At 39.0% G+C, this 18,956-nt stretch overlaps 1 protein-coding gene across 1 annotated transcript; it reads left to right on the forward strand.

Annotated features, from left to right (window-relative positions):
• The first annotated feature begins 4,836 nt into the window (after window positions 1-4,836).
• cops3 (COP9 signalosome subunit 3) lies at window positions 4,837-18,821 on the forward strand. The gene is made up of 12 exons (XM_034132917.1): window positions 4,837-5,007; window positions 6,100-6,229; window positions 7,714-7,826; window positions 8,484-8,533; window positions 10,206-10,298; window positions 11,414-11,593; window positions 11,731-11,871; window positions 14,327-14,500; window positions 15,678-15,764; window positions 16,148-16,261; window positions 16,356-16,436; window positions 18,010-18,821. The coding sequence occupies exons 1-12, from the start codon at window positions 4,953-4,955 to the stop codon at window positions 18,061-18,063; spliced, it is 1,272 nt and encodes a 423-aa protein (XP_033988808.1). The 5' UTR covers window positions 4,837-4,952; the 3' UTR covers window positions 18,064-18,821.
• The last annotated feature ends 135 nt before the right edge of the window (window positions 18,822-18,956 follow it).

Consider the following 18,956-nt stretch of genomic DNA (forward strand, 5'->3'; position numbering starts at 1 on the left):
TTTCCCTGGCTTATTGAATGGTAGCACGACTGCTGTTTTCCACAAACTTGGCATATCTCCTTCTCTCCAGATTTTATTGAAAAGACTCAGCACCATTGTCATAGTTTCCATAGGCAACTGTCTAAACATAGCATAACATAGCTGGTCTTGTCCTGGGGCTGTATAACCTGTACCTTGTAAGGCTATTTTGAGTTCTGACATTGTAAATTCCACATCAAGAGCTGACCTATTATCCTGTCTCTTCTCCTTCACGTTTTCATTCTCTGCTAGTAACTGCTGTTTTTTGCTGCCTATGAATATCACTGAGATGTTCCCCGCTATGTACTGCTGCAAGTGTCCTTCCTAACATGTCTGCCTTCTCTTTATCTGTCACTGCCAGCCTCTCCCCATCAACCAAAGCTGGAATTTTAATGGATTTCCTTTTCCCACTCATCCGCTTAAACATGGACCAGACATCACCTAATTTTACTCCTCTGCCAATGGTAGAACAAAATTCTCTCCATGTTCTTTTTTGTGTGTATTTGATTGTCCTTCGAGCAGCTGCCCTTTTCCTTTGAAACTCTATAACATTATTTTGTGTCATGTTTTTCTTTAATTCTCTAAATGCATTATTTCGCTCTTTAATAGCCCTGCTGCATTCCTCATTCCACCATGGCACCACTTTCTTCCTACCCTTGGTTGTTGTTTTGGGTATACTGTTCTCTGCTGCATTTAGAATATGTTGCGTTATTTGGCTTGTAATGACCTCTATGCTTCCCTCTGATGTTAGCAGGTGTACCGACTCCTCACACCATATCCTACATTTCCCCCAATCAGCTTTAGCAAAGCACCACCTGGTTATTGCACCTCCTTCCTGTATATATACATTAGTATTCATTTTAGTAAGCACTGGATAATGGTCACTTCCTACTGTGGATTTATTCAAAACAAACCATTCGCATGTATGAACCAAACAGTTTGACACTAATGTCAGATCCAGGCATGATACTTTCCCCCTGTGTACATCTACTCTTGTGCCATGTCCATCATTAAGGCATACTAGTGTTCTTTCCTCCAGCATTTCTTCCACTATATTTCCGTTACTGTCTGTATGGTTGCTGCCCCATAGACTGTTGTGTGCATTGAAATCACCACACCAAACTTCCTTCCTATGTTTATTGCCTGCTATTTCTTTAAATATATCAGTGGTTAGATTTTTACATGGGTTGTATACATTGATTATCCTAATGTTATCTTGTTTCCTAGGGTTGCAGATTTCCACTATAATACACTCTATATCATCAGGAGATTGCACCTCCCTATATGCCACACCATCTTTGAGAAACGTGGCACACCCTCCACCATTTTGATTATTATCTCTATCATGCCTTATACAGCTAAATCCTGGAATGACAAAGTCTAATTGAGGTCGTAACCAGGTTTCTTGCACACATATTACCTCAGGGACTACCTCTAGATCATATATATATTTCTTGAATTCTTGACCATTAGCTATGAGGCTTCTTGCGTTCCACTGTAGTATGTGCAGCACCATGATTAAGGATCTAACCCTCATCCTGATTTTCATTTTCCCCAGCTCCATTTATAGTTAGCATTGCATGTATCTGATCTGCTTTAATATCTTTCATGTCAAGGAATTTTCCAGCTGCCTCCACAATGGCTTTGATTCTATCACTTTTCTTTTTTAACTGCAATGCAACATTTACAGTATGGCATATAAATACCACAAAATTCACCTTTTTCACTCCTAGAACATCATCATCCTCTTTACTCTTGGTGGCGCTGTGGGGTTGGATTTGAAGATTACTTTTTGGTGTGTTCCTGACATTTTGTATTGTAATGCTCTGCTCCATTCCACTAGGGTTCTTATTGATTGTTACTGTTCCCCTTACTTTCTTTATTGCTTCTGCGTATGAAACTTTGTTTGTAATCTTAACTCTCTGCACCTCTCTGGCCTCTCTCTGCACTTCACAACCTCCAAACGCAGCACTGTGATCTCCTCCGCAGTTACAACATTTAACCTTTGCATCCTTTTCACATTTTCCATACTCATGTTTTCCTCCGCATCTCGCACACCTTAGCTGTCCTTTACACTGCTGCGCTGTGTGCCCCATTCGTTGACATGCATAGCACCTGAGAGGTTTGGGGATGTACTCCCTAACCATGAAGTTCAAATATCCCATTTGTACTGCCTTAGGTAAGATTCTCTCAAACTGAATGAGAACTGATAATGTTTCTTTGAGTGTACCATCCCGTTTGCTTTTAAGCCTTGTGACTTCCACTATTTTGCCTCCTTTTAATTCACTTTTCACATCTTCCATTGACATGTCCAATGGTACTCCTGAGATTACTCCTCTCAGTTTCGCCATTGCTCCTGGAACATGCGCCTTCATTTTCTCCCCATTCAGTGAGTTCATTCCCAGAATCTTTTCCTGCTGCTGTTTGTTATTGGCATGTATCAATACCCGCTTATTGTTCATGAATTTAGCAAATTTAATTTTTCCAATCTCTTTTTCAATTGCTTTGGTAAGTTTAATCGGGTGGTAATGCCCACCATCCTGATTGAATTCTATTACCACTTTCCACTCGTGTTCTATTTCTTTATTCAACATTGCTTGACTGTCATTTTGACTGACTCTTGATTTTTTGTTTTGCTTAGCCTCGTCTGCTTCACCCGACCAATCCGACCAACTTCGAGCTCTTACTGAACTATCTCTGTCTCTCAAAGATCTTTTCTTCTTCGCAGCTTTGGCTATCATCCATTCCATATTGTGTCTTTGGCTACCATCTGAGCTGGTTGACATGATGAAACACTCAATGTACAGTTTATGCAAATCCGCCAAAATAACAGTCCAATGCTACCATTTCTGTATGTATCCGAATTTCCGATTCTCTGTGAACTTTCTGCCACGCGTCTCCAACTTCACTTCCTTCTTCCGGCCGATCCCGGAACAGTCATGAGAGTTGCTCATTCGCCGTATCAACCAACCTCATGCCTGAATCACAAGAAGAACTCCCTTTTAGTCCCAAATGTACAGTGTTACAGCAAAAAGTGGCATTGTAGCAGGTACATAAAAGAAAGGCAATAATAAAGAACAAGCTAGCTGTTTTAAATATAGAGAAGAAAAACACATATTGGTAATAATAGAATAAAAAATAAAGACAAATAAGTACACGTCCATGGCTTAAAATGAGGACCAGCAACTTAAATAACTTAGTGACATATTAGGTGTTGAGCAAAGTAACTAAGTACATTCACTCAAGTACTGTACAGGCGTGTGGCGCAGTGGGCTAGTGCGTTGGTGTTGGGATCAGGGGAGCACAGGTTCAAACCCCACTGCAGTCAGCATGTCGTTGTGTCCCTGAGACACTTCACCCCAAATTGCTCCTGTGGGGATTGTCCACAGTATTGAGTATGTAAGTCGCTTTGGATAAAAGCGTCTAACAAGTAACATGTCATGTACACTGTTCATATACTTGTACTTTACTTGAGTATTTCAATGTTATGCTACTGTGTACTTTTACTCCACTACAGTTCAGAGGTAAATTGTGTACTTTATGTACATACACATTTATGTAAATACTTGTATGTATTTAATACCTTTAGTTATGTTACAGATTTGGATTACACATGACATATATACATGACATTTTAAAATTCACCACATTAAATGTTTTATTTCCAATATTTCAGCAGGTGTGTTTTTTCATTTTTCTCATCTTCATTGACTCATTTGCATTTGTCACAATTGTATAACACTACAACACAGTAATACTATTGGGGGCTATATGTATGATGGTGTAAATACTCAGTAAGAGTTAGTAAAGATAACAACATTTTAATCAAGTTTATGACGGTGTTACCTAGTATGCCTTTATATTGAACGAGTAAATAAATAACAGTCTTAATCCACCAATGAATATGTGTGCTATTGATGTTGTATACTTAATTTAGCAGGTATTCTGTTCCTAATATATTGATTTTCAACAGTTACCTATACAATAAAGGAGCTTCAAACCTGCAAGGAGTTGGGACAAGAACAAGAAAACAACAGTGACAGAAAAGGTGATTTTCATGTTGTATTAAGTACAACAACACTTCGGGGTGCAGTAGATTAGAATATGTGAACGATGCAATGCCAGTGAGACTGGAGCTCTTACATCTTATAACATCTTTGTTCAATACGCCACCTAAATGATACGTCAGTTCCTGTGTATTTTTCTCATTTAAGGAAGCACTGGTGCTGCAGTCTAAAATAAGCAAATGAAGTCCCTTAATCTGTAAGACTATTACAATAAGTTACAATTAGCAAAATACAAAATTAAAATAGTGTCAGTTATCATGATTTAATATTTCCCGCAAATCATGTGTGTGGCCCTTTAAGAATCCAACGCTTGGTTCGTGAATCTCGTTGCAGTCTGTTCTGTATCATCGCGATAGTTTGACATCAGTCGCATTGAATACAATAATAAATACAATATACAAGGAATATTAAGAATAATATACAATACAGTTAAAACATTTAAATTGAAAAGTTGATGGTAAATATCAAGCAGACTCTACAGAGGGAGACCTGTCATATTTGTGACTTTATTTCATCTGCAACAAAAAAAACAAATGAAATATCACAGACAATATGGTTTTCAGCAATTGTATATTTTAGGCGCTGCAGTCTGGAATAAGAAGGTCCCTTAACCTTTAAGAAAATCACAATAAGTTACATGTGCAAGACAAAAAAATAAACTAATATCAAAATAGTGACAAATCGTGTGTCTGGCCCTTTAAGAATCAAAGGCTCTGTTGCTAAATCTCGTTGCAGCCTGTTCTGTTTATATATCATCGCGATAGTTTGACCTCAGTGGCGGCCCCCTGTCTTCAGTCCGGACGGAGTTGTTTCTGACGTTTGAATGAAAAACAGTGCAAATTACCTCGACTTTGGACCCAGGAAATAATGGCTTCAGCCTTGGAGCAGTTTGTGAACAATGTGCGGCAGCTCTCCGCTCAAGGTACGTTTGCTAAAACTAATTTTAATGGGATGTATTAGGTAGTTAGCTTAGCATAGGCTATCCAATGCCTTGCCGATAGCTTTATCTTTTTGCCATATCATGTAAACACACCGTTAAAAATGACTTTTTCTGAGTGTTAGAGTACTGTAAAGTATCACCAGAAGCTGCATTCGTACTCAGGAGCGTTATGTCACCCGCGACTTGGTCGTTTATCAAACTAAATATCTTAAATCCTACTTTTTCAGCTAAAGAAATAATATCTGAGCACTGCCTACCGGTAGTCCCGCCCTCGCCTCACGTGATTGGCTGTTGGAGGGAATACGCGAATTCTATTGGTTCAAAGGCACCTGTCAATCGCGCTTGCTTTGCTTCTTGATTCAAGGCCTTGACCGGATTTGTATTGAAATACAAAGCCACAGCTGGATTCGTGTACATATATTTGTAGTCAGTTTGTTTAATATATTTGCAAAGAATAGCCTATTGATGGAAGAAGACGGTTAAATAGCAATTTTACCACAAATCCCACCATTAAAACAATGAGGAAATGAAGTGTCTTGGTGGATTTATTAATTTAACCTCATTATTTACAATAACTGTGAAAGTGTGGAAGTTATGAATCCGTATCTAGTGTACAGTTCAGTTTAATCTTGTTCCCCTCTGACAGATTTATATCTAACTGTCAATATTTATATATTTTAATTCTTAGTTCTGTTTTATTATCTACTTTGGTCTGTGTCTATTTGTGTGTTTGTTTATTTCTACTATTTTCTTACCTTTTACATTATGTGCAATGCCTTGTTTACATGCTGCTGTGACCAAAACATTTCACAAGTTGGGATCAATAAAGTATGTCTTATCTTGGCTGCCACAGCATGTAATAAGATATGACAATAAATCCCAGAATAACATCCTAGTGGTCAATTAATTACAAGACAAGGTGCCTAAAAATTCTCAAATGTTGATCTGCATCTAGCATTATGATGCAAACTGTTTTGTATATGAGATATGTGTGCTTCCAAAGATCGAAATGGCATCTAAAATGTTTCCAAAGCGTTTTAATTTCCCCATGTTTTCCTGCCCTTTCACCTCCAGGCCAGATGACTCAGCTCTGCGAGTTGATCAACAAGAGCGGGGAGCTGCTGGCCAAAAACCTGTCCCACCTGGACACGGTTCTGGGGGCTCTGGACATCCAGGAGCACTCCCTGGGCGTGCTGGCTGTGCTGTAAGTAGCCTCCTTCATCCTAATTCTGTCCAGGATTGACACCGTCAGTGTTAAGAGCTTTTCTCCAGAGTCTTGTGAAGTCTTCTGGTGGCTTTTTTGTGTGTCTGCCACTTCTTGTGATTGAAACACCAGTGTTTCTCAAACTTTTTCATACCAAGGACCACTTAACCAATACAAAAACACTCGCGGACCACTTAACTCTCCAAATATCCAAAACAATAGGCCTGCTTACCACTGCAACAGTATATAACAAATTACAGCCTAATAATAACAACAGCTTAACGTGACCTCTCTATATCGCCTCGTTCACACATTAAATCAACAATACAAATACAGAGTTTAACTCTCTGAGGTCTAAGCCATATTTTCACATGTTAGGCTCGTCTGGGCTTTTTTTGTAAAAATGGCCTGCATGGTCTGCCTACAAAACAAAAATAAATGTTGCTTTTTGCAGCCCCAACAACAGCCTCTGATCATCAACAGACTCCATGCAATGCTTCATTGGATGCATATATTAGATAATAATCTCTATCTCACTCCTAAATCTACTTTCAGCATGGATAAATGTTCATAAAAGACATCCATTGTTTGTTTTATACGCTTCTTGATATCCTAAAAAAAAACACATCGTTTTTCTAGAACAGATTACAAATCGCCTGAAAATGGTACAAACAAGTGGCAATATGTGTGACGAAGGTGTTGCGCTGGGCTATTTCGTGCAAGCTCGCTCCATTGCGGAGATATTCCCGCGAGAGTGCGAAATAACTGTATAAATATAATAATGTATTTCAAATGTGAAATGTTACCAATATACTCATGGACCACTAGGGGGCGCCCACACTTTGAGAAACAATTGTTGTGTCTGTTGAAGGTCATATAGAATGGAATAGAATATGTGATGAATAGGGTAGATGTGGAGGAGTTAATGAAAACAAAACTTCATTAACATTTTACACAAAACCAATAAAATATCAAGTAATTACATCTTGAATAAAGGGTGCTATTTCCTAATTCTTAATATTATAATGGGCTGCGTGTTGCTTATAGAATAGCAAACCTTGTGTTGACAGGAAGCAGCTGAAAAAGACACATTGTAGGCCTGAGATAACTTTGTCAAAAAGAAAGCGACCATTTCCTGTCATTTAGTGAATCAAAAAAGGCCACTTCTGCATTAAAGAGTAAACAAATGAGCCTAGATATATGATTGCACATAGGGGAACACACAAAATAAAGTATTTAGGTTTTACTTAATGACACCATAAATGTTATACCGGTCCCTTCTGCATCATAAAGATTTAAAACTCAAGTGAAGAATGATATCATTTGACTCTTAGCAACTGGAAATGATCTGACAACCAAACCGTTCAATTTGTCCTTCTCATCCCGAATGTGTTGTCATTAGCAGTGAAGCTGTGAGGCCTGCGTTAAAGTCTCCTTGGTTCATTGAACGTGTCTATGTCTCACCTCCTTCTCTTTTGATCCAGATTTGTGAAGTTCTCCATGCCAAACATCCCTGACTTTGAGACGCTGTTCTCCCAAGTCCAGCTCTTCATCAGTACCTGCAATGGAGAGCACATTAGATATGCAACAGACACTTGTGAGTACAGACTAACCTTACCTCTCCTTAATAATTAAGAAGCATGCCGGTGTTTTCTGTGCAGATCTCTACACTGAACAGTGATATGTTGCTCACAGTGCACTCTGCTCAAAGGTGCAACATCTGGAACACTTTCATGTGTTCGCTGATGAGCTCTGCGTATAAACTGGGCCTACAATTACATATAGTGCAGCCTAAAGATTCATTGTATAGACATATACTTTTATGGTGGATACATAATGTTGGATTACAGGTAGGGATGCTCCGATCGATCGGTGCTCTCTATAAATGCCGATCTTGAGAGATGATCACATGACGTAAAATACATGACACTTTTCTCTGTGTGCGGCAAAACAAGCTCGCCAAAATGGCTTCCAGTCTGGCAGTATTTTAAGGTGTCCGAAAAAGACAATAAAATAGCGGTATGCAACGTGTGTGTGAAGCAGAAATCCTGCAGTTCCGCCCGCTGTGACGGACCGGTGAGCAAATATTACAAATGTATTGCAAAGTTATTTTCCTTGATCCTTTTTGAGCATGAGGAAAAAAGAATGTGTTTTACCAGAAATATGTGAGCAGTGCTTGACACTTCACTCACCTCAAAAAAACTAAAGTAACTCGATAATTGAACACCTTTCTTTTCTCTGTTTCCCCTCACAGTTGCTGGTCTCTGCCACCAGTTGACAAACGCCCTCGTAGAGCGGAAACAGGTGAGAACAAGAGTGTTGGTTTTTGGTATATTCTTTAATGATTTAGCTTTCCATAATCGTTACTCGTTGCTGCCACGTGTCTCTGTTTTTAAAAGCCCATTATAGTGGCTGTTTATCCAATGCACAAGGTTCCTAGTCCAATTAGTCTGCATGGTGTCTTAGCTCTAATGCCCAACAAATCCAACGCTTTAGTCAAGTCGCATTGTACTCACGGGAGGCAGGTCAAACTTAAATGAGGGTTTATTTGAAGTGTCTAACAGCGTCATGGCAGGTTATTTCATCCAAATGATATCTCACTCGGTCCACCATGCACTTGCTAATTCAATACTGTATGCTATAAATTAGCATTAAATAACTAAACCACGATTACAAGGTCATCATCTTGTTGGGATCCAAATGTTTAGATCTCCAGCATCTTACTAGCTTAACATAGTTTTAAAAGTCTCTATTACGACACCAGAAGAATAGCAAACGGTCACATAACCTTAGCACAGTCCACCTATATACATATTTACAATGATAGAAGTGTTCATATAAACAGCTGCCTAACCTGTCATTTAAACATTTTTCTTGGACATAAATAAGTGCTTAAGTGGCTCTAATGGCGCATTTCCACTGCAGGGCGTAGCACGGCTTAGTACGGTATAGTTAGGCCTTGGTAGGCCAGGCTCACTTTATGCTGCGTTTCCATTACAGTTTAGTAGCTGGGGCCGTAACTATAGTAACGCAGTGTAGGCGGAGCCGTGACGTCATCTTCAATGCGAACCACAAAACCAACACAGCCGTTAGCTGTTAGCCCTCAGAGCTCACAGCTCCTCATATATGTTCAGAAACTAGACAAAAGTTAAACAAGTACAAACCACAGACTGTCTGTGTCATGGCGAATACAGGCGCTGGTTTATTTATGTCTGTAGGCCGTTGTTGTGAGTGTGGACGGTCGGAGCATATACTGCGTTAGCTTAGCCGATCTCCATTCAGAAAACACGCATTTTAAAAGGTTCTTCGCCTGCCGTCTGTCTGCAGACTTGTCAAAGCATTAATTCATGGTTTTTACTAACCGGTATCAGTATGTTGTTACTTCAGCATCATTTTGAAACGTGTATTACAATTAAATCACGGTCAAATATGTTCATCTTGTTGTAGTTGTAGCCCCCTTGCCGTCACTAGTTCAGCATATTCAGCCCGGTTGTTGGCCCGGAAAGAACCACGATTTTGGAGGGCCAGAAAAACTGTGAAAAAGTACCCGTTAGCCGGAACTAGCCCTAGTGGAAACGCAGCAAAAAACGAACCGGCTTTGGCACGGCACGCTTAAACAGCGCTACGCGCTGCAGTGGAAATGCGCCATAACACTCATTATCTTTTAAAGGACACCATACCAGCTCTTCTGCTTTGGTGAATATTTTGAATGTTGTACATGCAAAAGTAATTTCCCCTGGGAGAATAAAAAAACATGACATTTTAATTTAATTTTCCACATTCGTCCCAAATGAGTTATCCACCTGCTTTTACACGGCTGAGTTTCCCCTTCCAATAGTTCCATGTTTTCCTTTTTCTTCTCAATCCAAATATTTCATTCATCTTAAATCGGGGGGGCAGGCCCGGACTGTCTTCATTGTGTTTGGACGTCTCTGCTGAATCACTAACTGGTGTTTTCCTCCTCTTCCTCTGACAGCCATTGAGGGGTGTTGTCGTCCTAAAACAGGCAATAGACAAAATGCAGATGAACACAAACCAACTTACCTCAGTTCATGCAGACCTGTGTCAGGTGAGTCTCTGCCATGCTGGGGTCCTTAATGTGTTTAGGATTTAGCAGTTTTCTACTATATTTGTATTTATTTATTTGTATTGACAATCTTCTTATGTTAATATACATATTTAAAAAATGTATTGAAAAATTATTATTCTGTTTTTTTTACAAATATTTTTAGATTATTTATTTTTTATTGGACATCTTTACTTAAACTTCTTATGTTTAAATTAATATTTTCAATTTTGTAAATATATTTTATTTATTTCATATTAAAATGGAGCAACTGGAATTAAAACAGTGTCCTAATTCTGATTTAAAGACTTCATATGTAACATTTATGCATTAAAGGTCTAACAATGACTAACCCTATGTTATGTAATTTGTTTAGTTGTATAATTACACAATCCCAAAAACAATTTGTGCATTTAACATTTCATTTTGCATTTCATTTTGCTACCGTTTATGATCTACATCAGGGGTGTCAAACTCAAGGCCCGGGGGCCAAATCCGGCCCGAGACTTCATGTTATGTGGCCCCACAAGAGCTTGCAAAGAATCTAATATGTTTATTATACGGTTACATGATGATTTACAGAAGCACGTTGCCCATAAACTACATGTCCCACAATGCATCTCAAATATGACTTTTTCTCAGAATTTGACTTTTTTTGTCCAAATATGCCTTTTTTCTTAGAATTAGCCTTTTTCTCATAAATAGATTTTTTTTTCAAAATGTCACTTCTCTTTTTCAAAACGTCACAATCAATGTTTTTCCAGAATGTGGCTTTTCTTTTAAAATCATATTGTGACATTCTTACTGAAGAGACTTGCAATTATTTGCTCTAGACTTCTGCTTTCAGACGTAGTTAATTATGAAGTTATATTAATTAATGATATAGTCTTAAAGTTACAACCGGCCCTTTGAGTGCAACCATAATGCTGATGTGGCCCGTGATGAAATTGAGTTTGACACCCCTGCTGTACATCGACGTTATCCTAGTTATCTTGACTCGTTTCCATTTCATATTTGTTCCTACTAAGCCGTCTTGAACCCCAGTCTTATTCCCAGCCCAGTCTCTCTCCAGTCTGACTCCTAAACATCGTCCTCTCTTTACTCCCGTCTCCTCACAGCTGTGCTTGTTAGCGAAGTGCTTCAAGCCCGCGCTGCCCTTCTTGGAGTTGGACATGATGGACATCTGTAAGGAGAACGGAGCGTACGACGCAAAGCACTTTTTATGTTACTACTACTACGGTGGCATGATCTACACGGGCCTCAAAAACTTTGAAAGAGCACTGTATTTTTATGAACAGGTACTCACACACCCCTAAAACACTCAAAATGTACTTGGAATATGTCTCATGTACTTATTTAAGCCCTGATTGTGTAATATAATCAACATTTTCTCTTGTGTACAGGTAGATAATCACGTGTTTTCCCACTTTCTCAGGCAATAACCACTCCAGCCATGGCAGTGAGCCACATCATGTTGGAAGCCTATAAGAAATACATCCTGGTGTCGCTCATTCTCCACGGCAAAGTGCAGCCACTGCCCAAATACACCTCTCAGATCGTGGGGAGGTTCATCAAGGTGAGGACTAACAGCTGGGAGGGAATCAGTAGTGTTGGAAAAATATCACTTTTCACCGGCTTGAGCTTCAATCTCAGGATCCATGTATTTATGATCCTCTCAATAAGTAGACATCACATATGGCGCGTTTCCACTACAGCGCGCAGCCTGGTTTAAGAGGGCTGTGACGTCAGCGGCCCGTTTGTGGTTGCGTTTCCACTTGGCCTAGTACCGGCCGGCGGGTCCTAATTCACAGTTTTTCTGGCCTCATAAAATCGTGGGGCTAGGGCCGAGACAACCGGGCTGAGTTTGTGACGTCAACGCTCTCGGCTGCTGATTGGTCGGAGAGAATCGTCACAATCGCGCGCGAGATAATCCCTAGCTAACTAGTTCCTGAACAGTGTCCTTCACATGCTGATATCCAAGAGAGGGAGTTGCACAGTCACAAGATGGAGGAATACCGGAGGCCTGTACTACGAAGCTGGATTTTCGCTTAGCCGGCTAAATTCAGGGAAATCTCGGGCTTTCCGGTCCTACGACGCTGGTTCTCTTTTTAGCAGGCTAGATTTCCATGGTAACTTATGCTGAGCGGCAAACCTGCTCCGGAGCAGGTTAGGTGGCAGGCTAAGAGATCAACTCAGTGAAAGCACTGCCTGCTGACCAATCAGAGCTCCGATCAATTCATATTACAGGATAGAGGAAATACAGAAAAACTGCCGTTGCAGGAAAGACGGCCGGCCAAAATCAACTGACTGTGTGAACGTGAAAATTAATAGAATATCCCCTCCCATCTTCAGAGCAATCTGACTATTATAACATTAGCGTTAAGAAAGCTTACTTAAATATCTGCCACGACATAAGTAACCGGATCAGAGTAACATTAAGTACAGTCCGCGGCACTGTGAGTGCAGACGTCGATGTGTCCCATTATCATTCATATCATATCACATCATAATGTATCATATATTTCCTTATCTGAGTCAGCTGAGCCGTATCTGGCCGTGCAACACTCACAGTGTCACATACTGTATGCAGAAGTATTATTTTAAGCAACACATTAAGTTGACGAAACACTCGAGTCAAATGTAATTAAAGTCAGATCCACTCGTGTCTTGGACGGGGCAGTGATTTCATAAACCTGTTAATGTACGCATTCAAACACTTTTTCTTTTACCAGCTGTATTCACCTTGCAGGTGCAGCTATGTGGCTTTTATCCTGGATAAAGTGTTTAAGACATGGATGTTTAAAGTTTAACTTCTTCATATTTGACTAATATTAAAGTTCACTTTTCATTCAGGAAGTATGACGCTGCGCTGTCAGTACGCTTGTCCATGTTTGAGATTGGTCGAATGCTCCAAATACCACCCCTTTCATGTGAACGTGCACCTAACTAGATAGGACACGGCTGGCTTGAGCGATCCACTTGATAACCAGCGTCGTAGTACGGTTTAGCCAGAGCGCGTATGTTTTGGATTGGGCCAACCGGCTAACTCAAACATATCCAGGTTAGGTTGAACCAGCTTCGTAGTACAGGCCTCGGGTCTTGTAGGTAATCCTACATCCTGTCATGTACAATATACTGAGTTTTTTTCTCAATGTTGGCTTTTTTCAGAAAATCTCAAAATTCTGACTTTTTCTCAGAATTCTGACTTTTTCTCAATACTTAACATTTTTGATAATCACTCGTCCCCGGCTTGAGCTTCAATCTCAGGATCCATGTATTTATTGACAACGTTTTCATTGGTCCCTCTTCTTTAGAGAAGACCAGGAAATGATGGATACACGGATCGTGTTCAAATCAATAGGCACGCAATGACTCTAAATAATAATGATCACGCCACCAAACACACATTCAAACTAAAGTAACCAGCCTGTTTGGGAAATGTGAGAAGTAGAAAGTACAGGTATTTGTGTTCAACATGTAAGAAGTAGAAAGTACAGGTATTTGTGTTCAACATGTAAGAAGTAGAAAGTACAGGTATTTGTGTTCAACATGTAAGAAGTAGAAAGTACAGGTATTTGTGTTCAACATGTAAGAAGTAGAAAGTACAGGTATTTGTGTTCAAAATGTAAGAAGTAGAAAGTACAGGTATTTGTGTTCAACATGTAAGAAGTAGAAAGTACAGGTATTTGTGTTCAACATGTAAGAAGTAGAAAGTACAGGTATTTGTGTTCAACATGTAAGAAGTAGAAAGTACAGGTATTTGTGTTCAACATGTAAAAAGTAGAAAGTACAGGTATTTGTGTTCAACATGTAAGAAGTAGAAAGTACAGGTATTTGTGTTCAACATGTAAGAAGTAGAAAGTTCAGGTATTTGTGTTCAACATGTAAGAAGTAGAAAGTACAGGTATTTGTGTTCAAAATGTAAGAAGTCAAAGTAAAAAGTCGTCAGATAAATAAGTAGTGGAGTAAATGTACCTCTGGTGTTGTGCCATGAAGTAATTCGTTTTTCTCTCTGTGTCCTCTCCCTTTAGCCGCTGAGCAATGCATACCACGAGTTAGCTCAGGTTTACACCACCAACAACCCGGCGGAGCTGCGCGGCGTCGTCAACAAACACAGCGAGCAATTCACACGAGACAGCAACACGGGGCTGGTGAAGCAGTGCCTCTCCTCTCTCTACAAGAAGAACATCCAGAGGCTAACCAAGGTTATACATTATCCACGTTAATGTGATCCAAGGAAATAAGAGCGTAGTTTGTCTTCTCTTTGCTTCTTCACGGGGCGACGCTACGAACTGTACTAGTTTTTATTTGAGCTTTTGGATTCAATTTGAATTCAATTTAGTCTGAGAAATATGCTTTGTAAACAGATCAGAGAAGGACCTTGGTGGTGTAGAGTTAAGCAAAGTAAAGTGTCTTGGTGTATTCAAATCAAACAGTGCTTATACTGAGTTTAGTCAAGTTCTGAAGCCTCTTAGTTTAACGTATGTGCTGAGGTAAATCTCATAGGAGACATTTGGAAATGTGTAACTTAACCGAGACCTCCTAAAGTCAGTTTGTAAAGCTAATTGAAACTCATCAGTTTCATTCTCAGCTTGAGCTGGGTTACATTATTTAAAGGGGACCTATCATGCAAAATGCACTTTTGTACGTCTTTTCTACATGAATATGTGTCCCCGGTGTTCCAGGGAACTCACCAAGTGTCAGAAAACACAACCCTCTCTATTTTCCTCCATACCCAAATCTCTAAAAAAGGGGCTGCAACGGATCTGATAAAAACTGATCCAGATTTGAACACTGTCCTGACGTCAGAACGGTGGCGCTACGGCTATTGGGCCAACTCCACCAATCAGGAGGAGACAGCCACGGCCATTGCCGTTCGAAAGCGCTGGAGACGCTGTAGTACATATGCCAGGCCTGTAGATGGTGCTGTTGCTCACAGAATCAGCCCTTGCAAAAACAAATTGAGCGAAATGAGGCATGGCTAAAATGCATGATCTGTTTGGTATTTTGAAAAAAAAAAAGTATAAATATGCCTTATGGTCCTACACTATATTATTATAATATAGCATGATAGGTCCACTTTAATATATACACTATATGTCTTCATCATGACATGAGAGGAGACGTATTTGAGTGTTTTTATAACCTTAATATCCTGGATTTGAATGCTGCTTTTGATACAGACAGATGGATTGCATCATCCAAATCCAAAGATACAGCGAAGTAACTTTACACCCGTAGGTTCAGTCTTATCTAATGTTATTTCTTTCTTTATCTGCATTTTCTTTCTCCCTAAAAAGCATGTTGTAACATTGCTTTATAAATACATTCACTGATTCATTTTAACCTCTTTTCACTTTGTGTTTTGTGCCCCTCCTGCAGACCTTTCTGACGCTGTCTTTGCAAGACATGGCGAGCAGAGTTCAGCTGTCCGGCCCTCTGGAGGCGGAGAAATACGTCTTACACATGGTGAGCACATCAGGATAACTGAAGCATGGAGAGCCTGTCCTACATCTCATTTAATTATTTTATTTATTTATTTAATTTTATTTATTTTTATTTATTTTATTTATTTTATTTATTTTATTTATTTTATTTATTTTATTTATTTTATTTATTTTATTTATTTTATTTATTTTATTTATTTATTTATTTTATTTATTTTATTTATTTTAATTTATTTATTTTATTTATTTTATTTATTTTATTTATTTTATTTATTTTATTTATTTTATTTATTTTATTTATTTTATTTATTTTATTTATTTTATTTTATTTAGCAAACAGCAGCTTACTCCTGATCTGCACTTGACATTCTGTGTTAAATTGTTCCTCTCCTTCCTCCGTTTTAGATTGAAGACGGTGAGATCTACGCTAGCATTAACCAAAAGGACGGCATGGTCTGCTTCCACGACAACCCCGAGAAATACAACAACCCAGCAATGCTCCACAAAATTGACCAAGAGGTGAGGAGGTTTTCTTTTTGATCGCATGAAGTCCAAGTTCTGAATGAATCCTGACTTTGAAACTAAAGCTGTGTCCTCCTGTGTGTCCTTGCAGATGTTGAAATGTATAGAGCTGGATGAGAAACTAAAGTCTATGGATCAAGAAATCACAGTAAACCCACAATTTGTGCAGAAGGTGAGGCAAATCAAATGTTGATGCTTATTTGGATGTATTTTCCTAATGTGTATATATTGCTTTCTGGAATCTTAAAGGGACAGTATTCCTTAAACCAGAACATGCATATCTTTCCTGTCGTGATGTTTCTATGCATCTTCATAGTTTTGGCATAAAGATATATATATATTGGGGATGCTTCGATCTTAAGAGCCGATCACATGACGTAAAATATATGACACTTTTCTCTGTGCGCGGCAAAACAAGCTCGCCAAAATGGCTTCACCGGTCTGGCAGTATTTTAAGGTGTCCGAAAAAGACAGTAAAATAGCGGTATGCAACGTGTGTGAAGCACACGTTGCATACCGCTCACACGGACCGGTGAGCGGAGCAAAACACACACTAAGAGTTAGACCTTACACACTTAGCTATTTTATCAACCTCTGGAACAAGCTAAACTAGTTATAAATATATTTATTCTTCGCTGTCGGGTCACTCATTGCTGGATCAGTGAGCTGCATGAGAGAGATTCTGCTCATTTCTCCCGTGTTATTATCCAAATTATCCTTCATTTAAATGTAATAATGATGTTGGTTGTTGTTTGTGGAAGCGCCAGTGAATGAGCCCCATTAACTGAGTTTTAAACATCACTTTAAATGGAAGATCCCCATAGGCCCCGCCCACTCGATCAGATCGGCGATCGGTCCCAAAATATATATATATATATATATATATATATATATATATATATATATATATATATATATATATATATATATATATATATATATATATATATATATATATATATATATATACCTTTTCTCCAACATAATGGGACTAAATTGCACTTCCTTTTGCTTATGACACGGTAAAATGAATTAAGTAATTGGCTCATGATTTCTGCAAAGAGACTTTACTATTGAGGTTTCTAAATGTTGTTTTTTTGGCACTTTCAGCACCACAGGTCATCTAGTTTTGTATTATATCGGAGAAAAGGCCAACATCTCTACGGCTAATGTCTCCAAAAGTCTGCCACTCTCACTAAAACAATGTCATTTGATAACTTGCACTGAAGGTAGGAGGATCAATATTGATCCTCCTACCTTCAGTGCAAGTCCCTTTAACAAATCCTTCCTTGTTAATGTTGTGGTCTGTACCTTGTGAATAAGTGCTAGGTTTACTAGATTTAGTATGTGAGAAGCAAAGATACTTTTGTATGTGGTATAATTAAGTTAAAAAACAAAAATGTAGGTACACGATGTCAGAGGAATGTGATGCAAGGGTAGCTGGAGTTCAAACATTACAACAGGTGTACAAAACATGAGCATTTGAGCAAGTTGGAGTTTAAAGTACAAAAGCATTGCCGCTGCCACATGCATAATACAAAAACTATGAATAAATGTTAATAATAAAGTGTTTCAGGACTTCCAAGGAGGTCTTATGTTCAATATTCAAGGATCAGCAGTGGGTTTTCTCAGCAAAGCTACCCACAGATGTCCCAAAACTAACAGAAATATGAGCCGTTGTTCAGGAACCAGTTCTCCCAGGTGTCTTCTGGTTTCTAACATGTGACTCCGGTTTGTTTTCTCAGAGTATGGGATCGCAGGAGGACGATGTTGGTAGCAAAACATCCAGTTATTCCTGAGGACCCTCGGGCGACGGGGAGAGAACGCTGACGCCAGCCAACACGCTCTTCCCGGGATGAGTTGGATTTTTTTTAAGGAGGAAAAACAAACAAACATTCGATTGCATAAGGACATTGGTCAAGGAAAATCTAATTGTGTGGAATGATGATGATTTAAATTGGGTTATTGCTTTCTCTTCACAGTGTCGTAAAGGATAGCAAATTGTCCTTTTTACGAGGAAAAACAAAAAAAAAAAGATTACAATTTTGTCAGTGTTTTATTTATCAATGTTCAGGTCGGAGCGCCACTTTAACAGAAACAACAATAATAAAAAAACTGGACTTATTTGTTCCAAACATACGTGTGAATAATTTCACGGTTCTGCTGCATGACGGCCGTTTAAATAAAAAGGGGTACAGCGTGACGAGGATTGAAATCTGATATACTTTGTAAAGAATGCAATGACCGTTCCTCCTGTCACTCCTTTTGGTTAGTATTTAGACATCATCTGTACACATGGACATGCCCCTTGACCAAAACCCGGCACAATGGAAGAGTCGTACACAATCCCGTGCACTGTTTTGTTTGTGTTTAGTTTGTTCCTATTCCTTTTTTAGGTTGGATCCACTAGAGGTCGCTAGAGCACTGTATAGGAAAAACCGTTTTGACAGCTTGTTATTACAAGAGGGTGAAGTCAACAAACCAAACTGTCCTGTCATTTGGGAGCTTGAGCTTTTGCGATTGTGGATCTGTTAATAATAAATTGTTTAAGAATATAGCTGTGGGTTTCATGGTTTGTGAAAATAACTAATCCAATCCCTATTTTTACACTGTTTTAATGTGGATTTCCATCACGTTTTACGGTCCTGATTGATAAAATGAAGCTGAATTCATGTGTCAGCCAATCAGCGTG

This window comes from Trematomus bernacchii, unplaced genomic scaffold (assembly GCF_902827165.1).
Source record: "Trematomus bernacchii unplaced genomic scaffold, fTreBer1.1, whole genome shotgun sequence".
NCBI classification, from domain to species: Eukaryota; Metazoa; Chordata; class Actinopteri; order Perciformes; family Nototheniidae; genus Trematomus; species Trematomus bernacchii.

Bases quoted from the DNA above. Each gene is read 5' to 3' on its own strand.
- cops3 (XM_034132917.1), top strand. From the start codon at position 4,953: ATGGCTTCAGCCTTGGAGCAGTTTGTGAACAATGTGCGGCAGCTCTCC. The intron at 6,230-7,713 runs GTAAGTAGCCTC...CTTTTGATCCAG, and splicing joins CTGGGCGTGCTGGCTGTGCT to ATTTGTGAAGTTCTCCATGC. The intron at 10,299-11,413 runs GTGAGTCTCTGC...GTCTCCTCACAG, and splicing joins TTCATGCAGACCTGTGTCAG to CTGTGCTTGTTAGCGAAGTG.